Raw genomic sequence first — 16,913 nt, 5'->3', positions numbered from 1 at the left:
TTTTTAAAATTATTTTGTGTCTTTTTTTGTGTCGTTTTGTGTCTTTTTTTGCGTCGTTTTGTGTCTTGTTTGGGTTGTTTTGTGTCTTTTTAAAATAATTTTTGTTTCTTTTTTGTCATTTTGTCTTTTTTAAGTAATTTTGTGTTTTTTTCTGTCATTTTGTGTCTTTGTAATTTTGTGTCTTTTTTTTTGTTCTTTTGTTTATCTAAACGGATTATCTGTATCACTCCCTTCCTCTCTCTGTCTTTCTTTCGTTTTTAAAAATCAGACTGCACTTAAAGGAAAGAGTCTGCCCTATATTGGTTCGGGGAGAAAAAAAAAAAGAATCTCTGTTGCGTGCACAGTTCAAAGGAGGCTTCAGCATTTTAAATGGATTAATCAAAACACATTTAGCATTTCTTGAGCGTTACACACAGCAGAGCCCAAATACAGAGGCGTTTCACTGAATTACATTTCCAATTGTTTTGATTATCATCACCTGAACAGAAAATGTGAAAGTGTAAAGCTGCAAGGAAGTTGGGTTAAGATAAATAGCGTAAATATTGTCAAATCCCTTTTTTTTTTACAGAAAAACACAAAGTCCTCAAAGAGGAAGAAGCCTGAGACTTTCTCACTGCGTCTCTTTTACTCTTCATCTTTCATCATAGCACCATAATTATGTCATACTTTGATAAGTAGGTGAATACATTGATGAGCTTGTTTTACATTATCATTATGATAAGATCACACATAATGAGATGAATGCATTTCTGCCCCATGGCGAGTCATTCCTTTCAAATTAAAAGAAAAAACAGCAGCACTCTGCATTGCTTTTTTGGGGGGGGGGTAATTTTGTGTGTTTTTTTAAATAATTTTGTCTTTTTTTTTGTAATTTTGTGTCTTTTTTTGTAATTTTGTGTCTTCTTTTCAAATAATTTTGGACCGTTTTTGGTAATTTTGTGTCCTTTTTTTTGTAATTTTGTGTATTTTTTGGGTCATTTTATGTCTTTTAAATAATTTTGTGTCTTTTTTTAGTAATTTTGTATCTTTTTAATATAATTTTCTGTCTTTTTTTGGTAATTTTCTGTCCTTTTTTAGTAATTTTGTGTATTTTTTGGGGTCATTTTGTGTCTTTTTTGTGTCATTTTGTGTCTTTTAAATAATTTTATGTCTTTTTTTAGTCATTTTGTGTCTTTTTGGGTCATTTTGTGTCTTTTTAAATCATTTTGTGTCTTTTTAAATAATTATGTGTCTTTTTTTTGGTCATTTTGTTTCTTTTTTAAGTAATTTAGTTTTTTTCTGTCATTTTGTGTCTTTTGTCATTTTGTGTCTTTTTTTTTGGTCATTTTGTCTCTTTTACATTATCATTACAATAAGATCACACATAATGAGATGAATACATTCTACCTCATTCTTTTAGAATTAAAAGAAAAACAGCAGCGTTCTGCATGGGTTTGATTTATTGTACTTAAGCTGTGATTATGCATGCATCAGCTAGAACTAATGAAAAATATTGAACAGGATATAGAACAAAAATGTATGTCCAATCTAATAAAATACGAGATGCTGAGCCTCGTATTGTGTATGGTTTTCACCAACATTAATCTGTTCCAGATTGTGAATCCAGCCTAAATGCTTTACACAAACATTTTATCATTTATATATTTGAATGTTGAATTATTTCCACTCTTTTTCTTTTCTAATTGGTCCAGATGGAGAAGGTAGAGGAGGACCTGACCCGCTCCAAGTCCCTGAGGGAGAACCAGGCCAGAGAGTTCTCCCAACAACTTGATGCACTCAGACAGAAATATGAGCAGCAGGTCTGTAACCTTCTCTCCATCTGCCTACAGTCTGTTTGTCTACATGTATCTATCTGCACGTGTCAATAGTTTTCTTTGCTTCTCTGTTCATGATGAATCCAGGAGGGCAAGTTCTCTTCTAAAGTTTTTTTAAATCTTGGTAAGAAACAAATAATTTGCACCAAATCCAGACTTGAAGTTGAAATGACCAAAAAAGACACAAAATGAGAAGACAAAATTACCAAAAAACACAGAAGAAGACACAAAATGACTAAAAAAAGACACAAAATGACCAAAAAAGGTACAAAATAACTAAAAAAGACACAACAAAAGACACAAAAAGACACAAAATGACCAAAAAAAGAGACAAAATGACTAAAAAAAGACCCATAAAGACACAAAATGACACAAATGACCCAAAAAAAGACACAAAATGACCAAAAAAAACACAGAAGAAGACACAAAATAACTAAGAAGATAGAAAATAAGAAATTAACTCTTAAAACAAGGTAAATTATCTAACACTTCTAAATCTATAGGTGTTTTTTTATCTTGGTAAGAAACAAATAATTTGCACCAAATCCAGACTTGTTGCCTCCATCAGACTAGAAAACAAAGCAGCGTGGAGCCCTACTGTAAATTTACCTCTAAAGTTCTGGCTGTAAACTCCATGAGGCCAGTTTCAGTTTGATGATGATATACCAAGTAAAACTGGAGACAAGCTCAAATAGATTTAGTATCAAATGATAGAACTGGATGGAACCCTCTTATATGTTAGATTTGACACCTTTGTTCACATTTGCTACATTTAAAATTCTTTATTGAGCATGATAGTGTTTTGAAAGTTAAAAAAAAGATTCAAAATCACATTTTATGTTGGACTAAAGGACTAAAAAAGACACAAAATGACCAAAAAAGACACATAAAAGACAGAAAATGACCAAAAAAAAGACACACAATGAGAAGACAAAATGACCAACAAAACACAGAAGAAGACACAAAATAACTAAAAAAGACACAACTAAAGACACAAAATGACAAAAAAGACACAAAATGACCAAAAAAGATACAAAATAACTAAAAAAGACACAACAAAAGACACAAAATGACCAAAAAAACCCACAAAATGACTTACAAAGACACAAAATGACCAAAAAAGACACAAAATGACTTACAATGACAGAACATGACCAAAAAAGACCTATAAAGACACAAAATGACACAAAAAAGACACAAAATTACCCAAAAAAGACACAGAAGACACAAAATTACCCAAAAAAGACACAAAATTACCCAAAAAAGACACAGAAGACACGAATAACTAAAAAAAGACACAAAATAACTAAGAAAAAGACACAACAAAAGACAGAAAATGACAAAAAAAAACACAGAGGAAGACACAAAATGACTTACAAAGACACAAAATGACTAAAAAAAGACACAAAATGACCAAAATTGTTTCGCTAAATACACAAGATACAAATAAAAAAGAGTCCCACTAGAATAAAAACCATCACACACAATTACAAAATCACATTTATGTTGCTAGTAGAGATTTAGTGTGTTCATCTTGTTTTTTTGCAGTCTATTGTTATCTTCCCTTTATTACCAGTGTAGCGTTGGGCAGCTGCAGCCAGCCGAGGGGACTGACTCCATTTAGAAGCGTCGTGTTATTTCTCTCCATCTGTTCCAGCTGATTAATTTCTCATGATAAGGGACACGCTTTAGATTAAGCTCGGATTGCAGCTCAATAAATATCTTAAACGTTGCCAATTGAAAACTAATGCAATCTGCACAGCAGACGCTCGTCCCCTTATCGCCGCGTCTCTGTCACTCGTTTTCCATCAGGAGTCCAGAAATCATCTTTACCACTGGTTGAAATCCAGCCTGCTGATAGGAGGACGTCTCTAAAGAGCATCAGATTCAATTAAAGCACAGAAACGGATATTATGGGAGGCAGACGACTCGTTGTAGGCGTCGAGGAGCAGAGTTTATATTTCTATCACTTACATTTTACACTTTAACCTCTCTGGCTCTAGTGGGATCTTTATCTCTGGCTCTGTACTTTAACAATGTCACAGAATATTTTAGACAGAAAAGAAAAGAAAAAGAACATCTACTCTCACCTCTTTGTGGCCCTCATGACGATATTTTGTGGCCCCCACCTTGATATGAAAGTTTAATGTGAGTTTTATATGAATGGCACTTTACCGTGTTGTGTGTGGAAGGTCCCTTTAATTACATTTTTTGGTCACTTTGTGTCTTTTTAAAATAATTGTATGTCTTTTTTAGTAATTTAGTGTCTTTCTTTAATAATTCTGTGTGTTTTTCTGGTCATTTTGTTTCTTTTTTGGGTCATTTTGTGTCTTTTTTTCATAATTTTGTGTCTTTTTTTTTAATAATTTTGTGTATTGTTTGGTCATTTGTGTCTTTTTGGTCATTTTTGGTCACTTTTTTAAGTCATTTAGTGTTTTTTCAGTCATTCTGTGTATTTTTTTGGTAATTTTGTCTAATTTTTTAGTAATTTTGTGTCTTTTTTTGTAATTTTGTGTCATTTTTTTGTAATTTTGTGTCTTTGTTTTGGTAATTTTGTGTCTTTTTGTAATAATTTTGTGTCTTTTTTAGTAATTTTGTGTATTTTTTTGGTCATGTTGTGTCTTTTTTGTGTGTTTTTTAATAATTTTGTGTCTTTTTTTGGTAATTCTGTGTCTTTTTTTGTCATTTTGTGTCTTTTTTGTGTCATTCTGTGTCTTTTTTTGTCATTTTGTGTCTTTTTTTGGTAATTCTGTGTCTTTTTTTGTCATTTTGTGTCTTTTTTGTGTCATTCTGTGTCTTTTTTTGGTCATTTTGTGTCTTTTTTGTGTCATTTTGATACTGCCTCCAGTGGCCCCCAGGTAATTTGAGTTTGGGACCCCTGGTTTAGAGAGTGTTATCTTCAGCTCTCTTTTTCTGTTGATGGCAGCCATATAAAGTCTATGAGAACCAATATATCTTCCAAGCCAATTGGAAGGTCAATCTTGGTGTCAAAATCTACATTTTCTGGGTCAAAGAAGCATTTAAATATAGCTATAGCTATAGCTAATAAAGTTCAATTAAATGTATGCATGTTATTCATTTTTCAGAATACATGCACCGTATATGACCTAAAAGAATATATGTCTGACCACTTAGGAACTTTGAAATTACGTAAAAACATGGCGAAAATGAACATATCTATTATCTATTATCTATTATCTATTATCTATTATCTATATCTATTTCTACCTCTAGTGCAGTTGTTTGGATGAGCAGCTCTCAAGAAAGCTGCAAGCTGCAACACTGGAGGTCAAACAAGTGACCCATTCTGAAACAGGCATGTTTTAAACAGGCACTTTACTATTTATCATAAATAATCATGAGTATACCATGGATGGTTTTGTCAGGAATAATCACGCAGCCCTGCATAGCAGCTAATTGCACCACGTGATAACAGATTCATGCAGTATATATTTTATGTAATTTAGTTTTTTTCCTGTCATTTTGTGTCTTTTTTTGGTCATTTTTTTCGTCTTTTTTGGTCATTTTGTGTCTTTTTTAAGTGATTCTGTTTTTTTTCTGTCATTTTGTGTCTTTTTTGGTCATTTTGTGTATTTTTTTGGTAATTCTGTGTCTTTTTTTGTGTCATTTTGATACTGCCTCCAGTGGCCCCCAGATAATTTGAGTTTGAGACCCCTGGGTTAGAGAGTGTTATCTTCAGCTCTCATTTTATGTGTCTCCGTAACTTGTGTCCAACTATACAGGCCTACAAAGCATAACTATGCCAAAAATATTTATATTTATATGAGGAAAAGAATAACAAACACTACAAAATAACTAAATATGACAAACCCTAGTAAAGGGCAGCATTTATATATAAAGAAAGAACATTTTTTTAACTATATTGATCTATGCGATATGGTCAAATTCCATATCACATTTAAAATATTTGTGTGTGCAGTTGTTTGGATGAGCAGCTCTCAAGAAAGCTGCAAGCTGCAATACTGGAGGTCAAACAAGTGACCCGTTCTGAAACAGGCATGTTTTAAACAGGCACTTTACTATTTATCATAAATAATCATGAGTATACCATGGATGGTTTTGTCAGGAATAATCACGCAGCCCTGCATAGCAGCTAATTGCACCACGTGATAACAGATTCATGCAGTATATATTTTTAGATTGCCAGCAAAATATAAATAATTCTCAAACTCTTGAATTTTCCCTTTAAATTAATTAGAATTTAAAGAGTACAGCACTAACTGGTGGAGCATCTCTATCCCCCTTATATCCACCACAACATGATTTATTCCCAGCCAACCAAACCAGCACTCAACCTGTGTGATTATAAGCATGCAGACACTCATTTTCCAGGCCAGATGAAGTTTTACACCGTGTGTAATTTGCTGTAGACAGTTATAAGTGGAGGATAAGGCAAGCTTTATTTCCAAGGAGTTGAGAAATGGCTCTCCAATATTGATTTACTCCATGACTGAACACTTGTGTTTGTAATTATAATGGGGTTTATGGAAAGGAGGAGGGGGAGGGGGAAGGGGGGATCACACTTTCAAAAGATTTAAATAGGATTTATGATGTTAAACCAGTTTAAATGGGGAAAAGTGGGAAAAAGCATCTTTTTTACTTCTTGTGGCAGCCGCATATTGTCATAAAAAGGCAGACAGAGCCGCTTAAACCATTAAACAGATTGTATGTATGTATATCCAAAAGACGTTTTCATGCCTCTATAATGATCCAGTAACTGTTAGAATTTATCTGAGTGTCCTGAGTGCAAAACAACCGCTACGATTTATCGCTCTGAAGGAATCATAAATTGTGTCTCATGTGAAAAAAACAGGTAAGTAATCAAAGCGTCGCAGTAAATATTGAAGTGACGATTTTCATCTCCTGCTACAGAGAAGTGGGGGAGCAGCTGACAGTTGAAGACAGCTACACAGGGTTAGCAGCACATCAGGAAGCCTTTTGTCTTCAAGATAAAACCATATAAAGACAAAGGGCCTGTCTGTGTGATGATGCTGATATGAGTGCTGGTGACATCAGCTGCACAGTTAGAAGGGTAGAAAAAAACTGAGGGGATTTATCTGTATGCAGATGATGTGTGTGTGTGACGTGTGCACACACAATCGTTTTATCTTGTGTGTGCATTCTGCAAACTGGGACACATCCGCACCACCACAAGTACTTGGTGTAATTCTGTGTCTTTTTTTGGTCATTTTGTGTCATTTTTTAAGTAACTTAGTTTTTTTTCCGTAATTTTGTGTCTTTTTTGGGTCATTTTGTGTCTTTTTTTAAGTTATTTAGTTTTTTTTCTGTCATTTTGTGTATTTTTTAAGTTATTTAGTTTTTTTTCTGTCATTTTGTGTCTTTTTGGGGTCATTTTGTGTCTTTTTTTAGTAATTCTGTGTCTTTTTTTGGTCATTTTGTGTCTTTTTTTAGTAATTTTGTGTCTTTTTTGGGTCATTTTGATGCTGCCTCCAGTGGCCCCCAGGTAATTTGAGTTTGAGACCCCTGTTTTAGAGAGTGTTATCTTCAGCTCCCTTTTTGTGTGTTAACGTAACTTGTGTCCAACTATACAGGCCATTTTTAAGTAGTTTTGTGTATTTTTTGGGTCATTTTGTGTCCTTTTTTGGTCATTTTGTGTCTTTTTTGGGTAATTTTGTGTCTTTTTGGTCATTTTGTGTCTTTTTTTGATAATTCTGTGTCTTTTTGGTCATTTTGTGTCTTTTTTTTAGTAATTTTGTGTCTTTTTTGTGTCATTTTGATGCTGCCTCCAGTGGCCCCCAGGTAATTTGAGTTTGAGACCCCTGTTTTAGAGAGTGTTATCTTCAGCTCCCTTTTTGTGTGTCTACGTAACTTGTGTCCAACTATACAGGCCTTCTTTAAGTAGTTTTGTGTCTTTTTTGCGTCATTTTGTGTCTTTTTTAGTAATGTTGTGTCTTTTTTTGGTCATTTTGTGTCATTTTTTAAGTAATTTCGTTTTTTTTTCTGTCATTTTGTGTCTTTTTTTGGGTCATTTTGTGTCTTTTTTTAGTAACGTTATGTCTTTTTTTGGTCATTTTGTGTCTTTTTTTAGTCATTTTGTGTCTTTTTTTTGGGTCATTTTGTGTCCTTTTTTTTTTTATTTTGTGTCTTTTTTTGGGTCATTTTGATGCTGCCTCCAGTGGCCCCCAGGTAATTTGAGTTTGAGACCCCTGTTTTAGAGAGTGTTATCTTCAGCTCTCATTTTGTAAGTAATCAAAGCGTCGCAAGAAAATATTGAAGTGACGATTTTCCTCTTCTGCTACAGAGAAGTTTCTTCAAGATAAAAACCATATAAAGACAAAGGGCCTGTCTGTGTGATGATGCTGATATGAGTGCTGGTGACATCAGCTGCACAGTTAGAAGGGTAGAAAAAAACAGAGGGGATTTATCTGTATGCAGATGATGTGTGTGTGTGTGTGTGTGTGTGTGTGTGTGTGTGTGACGTGTGCACACAATCGTTTTATCTTGTGTGTGCATTCTGCAAACTGGGATTCAGCGCACACATCCGCACCACCACAAGTACTTTATATGCCAAGGTTTTAATAGTTTTGGATTTTTCATTAGTTTTAGTTTAAATTTCGTTGTGAATTTTTGTTTTCAAATTCAGTTAGTTTTAATGAGTTTTTAGAGTGAGTTTGCAAGTTTTTAGTTTAGTTTTTATTAGTTTTAGTGTTCGTTTTAGTTTATTTGGAAGGGGCTTTGTAATGCAAGATTCAAAGAGGTCGTAATAAATTTTTCCTTTTTTATTTCTTCGGTTAATCAAACATCCAAAGAGTGTTGAGCCGGTGACATGTTTGCTCAAGCACACTTCGGATTACCTTAATAACTGAACGGATTACGCTATCGGAAAATTTCCAATGTTTTCTGAAAGCTAAGAAGTTGCTCTTTACAGCCAATTTGGTGTCATTACGGTGATTTCACTGGTGCTTCTCCTGGAATTATGAATGAAAAAAAGTTGATAACTTTTAAAGTTGATAGACGAAAACTAAGGACATTTTCACTATAATTTTAGTTAGTTTTAGTTAGTTTTGTAACCACATAATACAGTTTCAGTTATCGTTTTTTTTAAATTCTAGTTTTTTTGCTTTATGCGTACCCGTGCATGTGTGCATTGTGCCTCCACTGCACACAGATTGGTGTCACAAGATTGCAGGGGTCAAGTTTGTCCATTCAGACGCTCACAAAAGAAACATTCTCTGGAGGGCGGCTTCAATGGGACTTTAAAAAGGGAACTAATGTATGAAGGAGCTGTTCTCCAGCTGGACGTCACGGCGTCCTCACAGAGCTCTGCCTCTTGACGTCGGTGTGATGCAGTGAGGTCAGACGGCTGGTTTGGGGTCAGGACCTCGAGAGTTAAGGGAAACCTCAACAGCGTTCCTCGTTCTTCAGATGTTAAACTGGAACAGTAGATAGCCAGAAGGGAGCTCTGCAGACAAAGACTCCCACCAAGGCCAAGCCCAGTCTTACAATGTTAACGAAAGGAGAAAATATTTAGTTTATGTACCCTGTGATTGTGATTTTATACAGTAATAACAAGGTTTTCCACGGGTGCTTGAAATCCTTGAAAATGCTTGAATTTAAACGTTAAAAGTGCTTCGATTTTGGATAAAGTGCTTGTAAATGCTTGAAATTCTTCCTGTATTTCTCTTGCAATCTGACTATATCCATCTATAGACTATAGATAATCACATGTTCAATGTAAAAAATAATGAGTAGCCTATCTGAAATGAAGACAGTTCCTCCTAAAAGTGTAATCCGTAGCGTGTCGTCTACACTGACAAGACACAAAACTCTGATCTGATCTGCTCACGTCACGTATGTGTTTACGTCACATCAATGCTCCAGTACAGGAAATAAACAAACATGTGGGATTATTTCCATGCGTGGGACCTTCAAGCTGCTCTGGCAGCTCTAATAAACTTACAGGAGTCTTTCCACCAAATGTACAGGATATGTACAGATAGTATTAGTGAACAGAGAAGGATCTGGAATCACATTCTGGATGCAGCAATTCGTCGGAGGCGAGCCAGACGGCTTTGGAGGAGACCTGAGAGATCTAGTGGATGGTGGAGAACTTTGTGGAAGGAGAAGTAATGGCCAAGAAAAAAGACACAATGACAAAAAAAGATACAAAATGACAAAAAAGACACAAATTGACCAAAAAAAGATGCAAAATAACCAAAAAAAGACACAAAATAACCGAAAAAGACACAAAATGACACAAAAAAACCCACACAAATTGACCAAAAAAGATGCAAAATAACCACAAAAAAAGATGCAAAATGGCCAAAGAAAGACAAACTGACAAAAAAGACACACATTGACCACAAAATAGACACAAATTGACCAAAAAAGACACAAAATGACCAAAAAAGATGCAAAATGACCAAAAACAGCCAGACGGCTTTGGAGGAGACCTGGGAGATCTAGTGATGGTGGAGAACTTTGTGGAAGGAGTAGCTGATGAAAACTTCCACATGCCCAGAGATGCTCTTATGGCTTTAAGTGATGCCGCCTGGCTGCATACCCAATCACATTCACACACTTTAGATCACCGTATGCAGCAGATTTCCTTCTGAAAACACTCGTCTAAACGCAGAATAAAAAGTGAAGACGAGACGCCACTTTTGCGTCTTCTGTTCAGACCTCCATCATGTAAACGGAGCTTTATTGACTATCATACAAACTGACTTGCAGGTTTAAGGCCCTGAGGTTCCTGCTTGGTTCTTCCTTCCAACCTTCCACCAAGTTTAATGAAAATTGATCCAGTAGTTTTGGGCGATCCTGCTGACAATAAACTGTAAAAATCACTCCTATGGTGGAAGCAATAAAGGAGTCTACTTCAGAGACTTTATAGTGTATAGTGCACCTACTGGACACACAAACCTACTTATATTCAGCAGCACTCACTGGCCATCTTCAGTTCAAAACCTACAGTGAGGAATAAGCGGTTTGTCTGCCTCCCCTCCCCTCCCACACTCACCCACAGGCTCCCCTGCTGAGACCAGACAGGCTTCTGTTCAGCTCTCCTCAACGGCCTCTTCTTTCTTCCTCCTTCCCAAACATTTTAGATTTCCCCCCTGGGGCTGAAAGAAGCCCATTACCTCACTGTCCTGTCTCAATGCAGCAATGCACACACACACACACACACATACACACACACACAGCCATGTCAGGCCAGGCTGACAGGAGTCGTGCTGTGCGTTAACACCCGACCCACTCTGTATCTGTGGCACCAAGCTGTGCTATCACCGACTCAGTCTTCTCCTCATAAACGCCACGCCGGTCCCTTTAAGAACCGCAGCACCCAGCATCCTCCGCTGCACGCTGGCGCTACGTGATGTCACAACCAGGCTCCTTGCTGGGTCTGCTCCCTGTCATCTCCTCTCCGTCTTTTTCTTTAGCTGTTTTTTTTGCTCACAATGGATCTATCTTGCCCATTTCTTCATCTTCGTTTCACCTCAGATCCCCTCTTTCCTCCAAAAAAACCCCCCGTGGCCCGAGACTCTAAACAGGAGCGAACAGTAAGCCACGATGTCCTCCCCCCTACTTTCTGTTACCGTTTCTGGTCCTGCTGTCCTGCTGGGGAGTTCTCGAAGCAATTGCCTGCTTATCTAGTCTGTCAGCTGTAACTTGTGCTGCTGTATGAAGCTGACTATCCCTGAGGGACAACGTGTTCTGGCTGTGGATCTCATTTGTGTCTATTCATTATGGAAAATGAAGGCGAAGGTGCAAATTTGTCTGTGGAATGCACCGTAGTCAACATCGCCAGTGGCACCATGTGGAAGATGTTGCCCACATCCTGCACAGTGTTTGTCCAATGGAGCATTGTGAACTATTATGCATTGGAAAAATTGGGAGTGTGAGGTATCCTGAGGGTATGTGTGTGAAAAATTGAAGCTTTGTGCCCCATTAGAAGTGTTTTATTTTCTTCTACTGTATTGTGTCTGCAACCTTTACTAACAGAAGAGCCATTGTTGGCCAAATAAAGAGAAAACATGTTGTAATGGAGCCGCAAACCTTATTTTGAGCCTTTTGATGAGGAAGAACAGAGCCTATTTAGTCTAAATGAGCCTACCAACATTACTAATATACAGTAGTGTTCAATATAATAGCAGTCCAATGTGACTAACCAGATCAATCCAGGTTTTTAGTATATTTTTTATTGCTACATGGCAAACAAGGTACCAGTAGGTGCAACAGATTCTCAGAAAACCAACAAGACCCAGCATTGGTGATGTTGCCCACATTTTGCACAGTGTTTGCCTAATGGAGCATTGTGAACTATTATGCATTGGAAAAATTGGGAGTGTGAGGTATCCTGGGGGTATGTGTGTGTGTTTGTGTGTCCGCCATGCCATTAACTGAGCCACAGACACAAAATACATTTTTATCCAGCTATAGTTCTTCCCGTTGCCCTTTTCAGAAGGGCATTTAGCAAAGCTCTCTCAAAACCTGCGGGGTAAATTCTTGGCTTGCCCAAACGAAGCGTCCATTGTGGCCTTCCTCCCAGTGCTGGGACAGGGGATCCGGCTTCCTGTAGATAGTCCCTCATTCATCACCTGCTCTGAATAGCATGCAACGTCCGAAGATAGGCCCGTGGATAGAGCAGGCACCGGGCACAGAGGCCGTGGATCTCCGCTTCTCTGGCAGGCCAGGTAGGGTGCCGTCAAGCACAATGTGCAGGGGATTAGCTTCAAAGCAGGGAAGCGAATGGGCCCCAAGCCCCTGCTGTCCTTTCAAGGCTCTCTGGCTGGGGTTGCACGGCGGGATGGTGTGGGGGTCACTGGTCCCCCCCGCCATGGGGGAGTGGGAAGGGAACGGAGCCTGGGAAAGGCTTGGGGGGCTTGGGCTTGGGAGCTCTGCTGCCAAGGCTCACCTCTCAGCAGGTGACTCCGCTCACAGTCGTGCTGGGATGCAGACTTGCTTCAGCTGCCAGGATGATTAAGCCCTGAAAAATTGGAGCTTTGTGCCCCATTAGAAGTGTTTTATTTCCTTCTACTGTATTGTGTGTAGCTGGTTGTAACTCATTGCAACTAAAGTCTACTGTATGTTTGTACCGTAAGCTACAGTCTGACTTCATATATCCTTCATTAGTCGCATAAAACCCAATGCTTGCAGCCCCGCTTGAGCATAATCCCGTTAATTGTGAAAACATGGAAACTGATATCGAAAGTGAATGGATTTGAAAATGGTCGAATTAATCCAAAGAATGTAATTACAGGTAAAAACGCACTATCAAGAATGTTTAAGCGTCTCCGTGGTTCACCTTCAAGTTCTCGCTGTCCTCGCCGACCTCTTCATTTTTTTTTTCTGATTTGGGTTTATAATGATCATCATAGTCATCGCCTAAGCCGATTTTCGCATGCTGTCAGGCGCATAGCATGGGGCATCGGGTAGTTACTGCAGCCAGATGGCTAACCCCTACCAGCTTGCATGCATAGCCCAAACTAGCTGCTCTTTTATATGCCGATGGCAGAATAGGGCGAGGGGGACAGATTTGAAGAGAGAGAGGAGTGGGACATTGAGGTCTGTACAATTGCCAGTAGAGGTGGGAGGGCGGGGGTGCAAGCCAGATGTAAACACATCACATCATGTCGTTCCTCTGACAGACAATGTGAGGAAGCGGAGAAACTTTTCCCGCATTTTTTTCCCACCTTTTTTTTTATTTTTATTTTTTTACCAATTTCGCCCGAAATTGCTAGGGCACATGGGTGTTCTACGTGCAGAGAGAAGGGGTTTATGGAATAGGACGAAGAAAGGATGAATGGATCAGTGGATGGACAAGTTGTCATGACGACAGGATTGCTCTGAGTGTGTGTTGGCTGATGAAGTCTCTCTTTGCCTGCTTGTCCAATCAGATGGCTGAGCAGCGCATGCAGCACGAGCAGGAGAGGACGCGGCTACAGCAGCAGCACAGCGCGGAAAAGGACAGCCTGGTCCAGGAGCGCCAGTGGGAGGTGAGCAGCCTGGAGAGGCAGGCCAGGGCCGCCCTGCAACAGCACCAGCAGCACACCCAGGAATGGAGGAAGCGCGATGCCCAGGTAGGGGGTCTCCACTGATCCACGTTTGCACACACACACACACACATGCTGACCCACCGCTCTCCCGTGGACAACCATTTTGTATTTTGCCCATTGACGTTTTCCTGGGGTTTCAAAAGCACAGCGGGTTAAGACACTTTTTTTTCATTTTTTTTTTTTACTTGAAGCAAGACAGATATTGGTAATGGGGCGTTTGCAGTGTATCCGGTACGAGCGTACGGAAGAATTTTAGTTGTTGCTGTTTGAATAAAATTTAATTTTTGGTCAAAAATGTCGCTTCGCGTAAGTAAAAGTAACAAAAAACGGGGGAAAAATTGAATAACGAAGTAAAAAAAAAAAATCACCCAGTTCCAACTTCTACCATTTTTGGAATGTTTTTGAAATTATTTCTTATCGCAGCGGGGTTTCGTGATAGAAGAGCAAAGACTTGAAACCCAGAAACCACAGGTAGCCAGATGAAGGAGAAAGAATCTGTTCCGTTGAGCGCCAAGCTTTTATTCCCAAAAACCCCGGGTCGGATCTCTCTTTTATTTTCCGCTGTACGGTCGTGGACCGGCATCAAGCGCCCTGCTGTACTCCCAGCGAAGTGTATCTCTGCATGGCATTCTCCTCTCACCGCAGGTAGCCATCTCCCTCCGGAAAACGCTGGTTATTCTCTTATTCCAGCATAGACGGCCACAATGAGTGTTTGACATTTGGGTCTATATTAATGGACGTCCCTGGCAATGAAAGCTCCATTCTGTCACCATTTAGCCAAACCAGCAGCAGGTCTTCATCTCAGAGCTCCTCGCTCTGTCTTCGCCTCTCTCCAGCCTGGGCTAGCTTGGAGCTCTGTGGGGGAGCCATTTGAAAAACGAGCCCCCAGCTGGGGATGTGTTTGACTCCTCGGGCTTCCACATGAAATGGGACATTGTCAACATGCACAGAATTTAGTTTATTGGCCATCGGCTGGAGACCGGGGTCCAGCCAGACAGACAGACAGACAGACATATGTTGAGTTTGTGGATAAAATGTGTTCGCACCAAATGACCGGCGAAGAAGTCGGACATAACGCCAAATGTTTCTGTTTTATTTTGTCACCACCAAATACAGGCTTTAACGGCATTTAAGAGAACAATTACATATACAAAAACACTTGAATTTATTTATTTTTCACCTTTTTTGAAGGGTGAAAGTATTTTTCTTGCAAAATGCAACAATATCTGATGACTTAAAAGACTCTCGAGCTTTTACATTTTTTGATAATGACAAACATTTTAGATCATAACAGAGAAACTAGAAGAGATTCTCCCACTAAGGATAAAAAAATGGCCCCCTGTTGCATTGCATTGGTAATCTTTGGTGCATTTATTTTATAGACCGCTAGAAGCCATTTCATACCGCCATACTAGTAAACTACTATACTGCATAGCGTTTAAAATGTCCAGGCTTTATCGGCATTTAAGAGAACAATTACATTTACAAAAACACCTGATTTTTTTCTGTTTAAAGTGTTTTTTTGCACTGTATAAAGGGTGAAAGTATTTTTCTTGCAAAATGCAACAATATCTGATGACTTAAAAGACTCTCGAAGTTCTAAATTTTTTGATAATGACAAACATTTTAGATCATAACAGAGAAACTAGAAGAGATTCTCCCACTAAGGATGAAAATGGCCCCCTGTTGCATACAATACAATACAATACAATACAATACAATAAATCTTTATTATCCACCATGGTGGAAATTAAAGATACAGAATTTCATTAAAACATACAGCAGTTGAGAATGCAGTTAAAACATCGCCGGACAAAAGCACCACATATTTTCCACATGCTCTCTATCACTATAGGTTTCAATTTTTGATGGGCGCCACTTCATCAAGATTTTGGATCGGAGATGGCACCCATATAAGGTCTATGAGAACCAATATATCTTCCAAGCCACTACGAAGGTCAATTTTAGTGTAAAAATCTACATTTTTGGGGTCAAGGAATCATTTAAAGCTCTTAAAAATATCACTCGATGATTATTTGATGTTCATTTTGGCAATATATATAACTTAATTTCCAACTCAGTTCCTAAGCGTTCTGACATATATTAGTATAGGTCATATGCAGTGCATGTATTCTGAAAAATTGATAACATGAATACATTTAATTCAACTTTATTATTATTTATTAATTCCAGTGTGCCATGCATGAGCACCTTGCACCACAGACACTTGCACCTTTAGTGCATGTTATCAATTTTTCAGAATACATGCACTGTTTATGACCTATTATAATAATCATCAAGTGATATTCTCAATAGCTTTAAATGATTCTTTGACCCAGAAAATGTAGATTTTGACACCAATATTGACCTTCTGAGTGGCTTCGAAGATATATTGGTTCTCATAGATTTTATATGGCTGCCATCTCCAAACTGCAATCTTAATGAAGTGGCTCCTACCCAAAATTGAAACTTATAATACAATACAATACAATAAATCTTTATTATCCACCATGGTGGAAATTTGCCTTCGGCTCACCGTAAAGATACAGAATTTAATTAAAAACATACAGCAGTTGAGAATGCAGTTAAAACATAGAAGAAAAAAAGAAGAAAAAGACAATTAAGAGCAGTTAAAAAGTTAGTGCATCACTTATGTTGAAGTAAACAGAGCACTTAACAAAGGAACTGCTCTAAATAAACATTGAACAAGCTTAGAAACTCGAACAAACAAACAAACAAACAAGTGGTAAGCACATGGTTATTATTTGGATATAGAGAACATGGAAAAAATGTGGTGCTTTTGTCCGGCGTGTCCCCTTTATTTATCTAAACCGCCTGACTAATAGAATAAGAGAGAAAAAAAAAAATTAAGAGCAGTTAAAAGTTAGTGCATCACTTATATTGAGTTGAGGAGGCGAATAGAGTTGGTGCATTGCTAATCTTGGTGCTTTTATTTTATAGACCCCCATACTAGTAAACTACTATACTGCATAGTGTTTAAAATGTCTTCAGAAAGAAAAACTATTGAGGAAAAGCTGTATTTTTTGCCTATTTTGGCCGT

At 38.0% G+C, this 16,913-nt stretch overlaps 1 protein-coding gene across 1 annotated transcript in view; it reads left to right on the top strand.

Annotated features, from left to right (window-relative positions):
- cep112 (centrosomal protein 112) overlaps positions 1–16,913 on the top strand; it is a 219,298-nt gene that overhangs the window by 105,901 nt on the left and 96,484 nt on the right. The window contains exons 19-20 of the mRNA XM_059347126.1: positions 1,692–1,799; positions 13,694–13,876. Of these exons, the coding sequence (XP_059203109.1) occupies positions 1,692–1,799; positions 13,694–13,876 (291 nt within the window). The remainder of the gene's footprint in view (positions 1–1,691; positions 1,800–13,693; positions 13,877–16,913) is intronic.

Source organism: Centropristis striata, chromosome 13, assembly GCF_030273125.1.
Source record: "Centropristis striata isolate RG_2023a ecotype Rhode Island chromosome 13, C.striata_1.0, whole genome shotgun sequence".
NCBI lineage: Eukaryota > Metazoa > Chordata > Actinopteri > Perciformes > Serranidae > Centropristis > Centropristis striata.
This window is presented reverse-complemented; position numbering and strand designations above follow the sequence as displayed.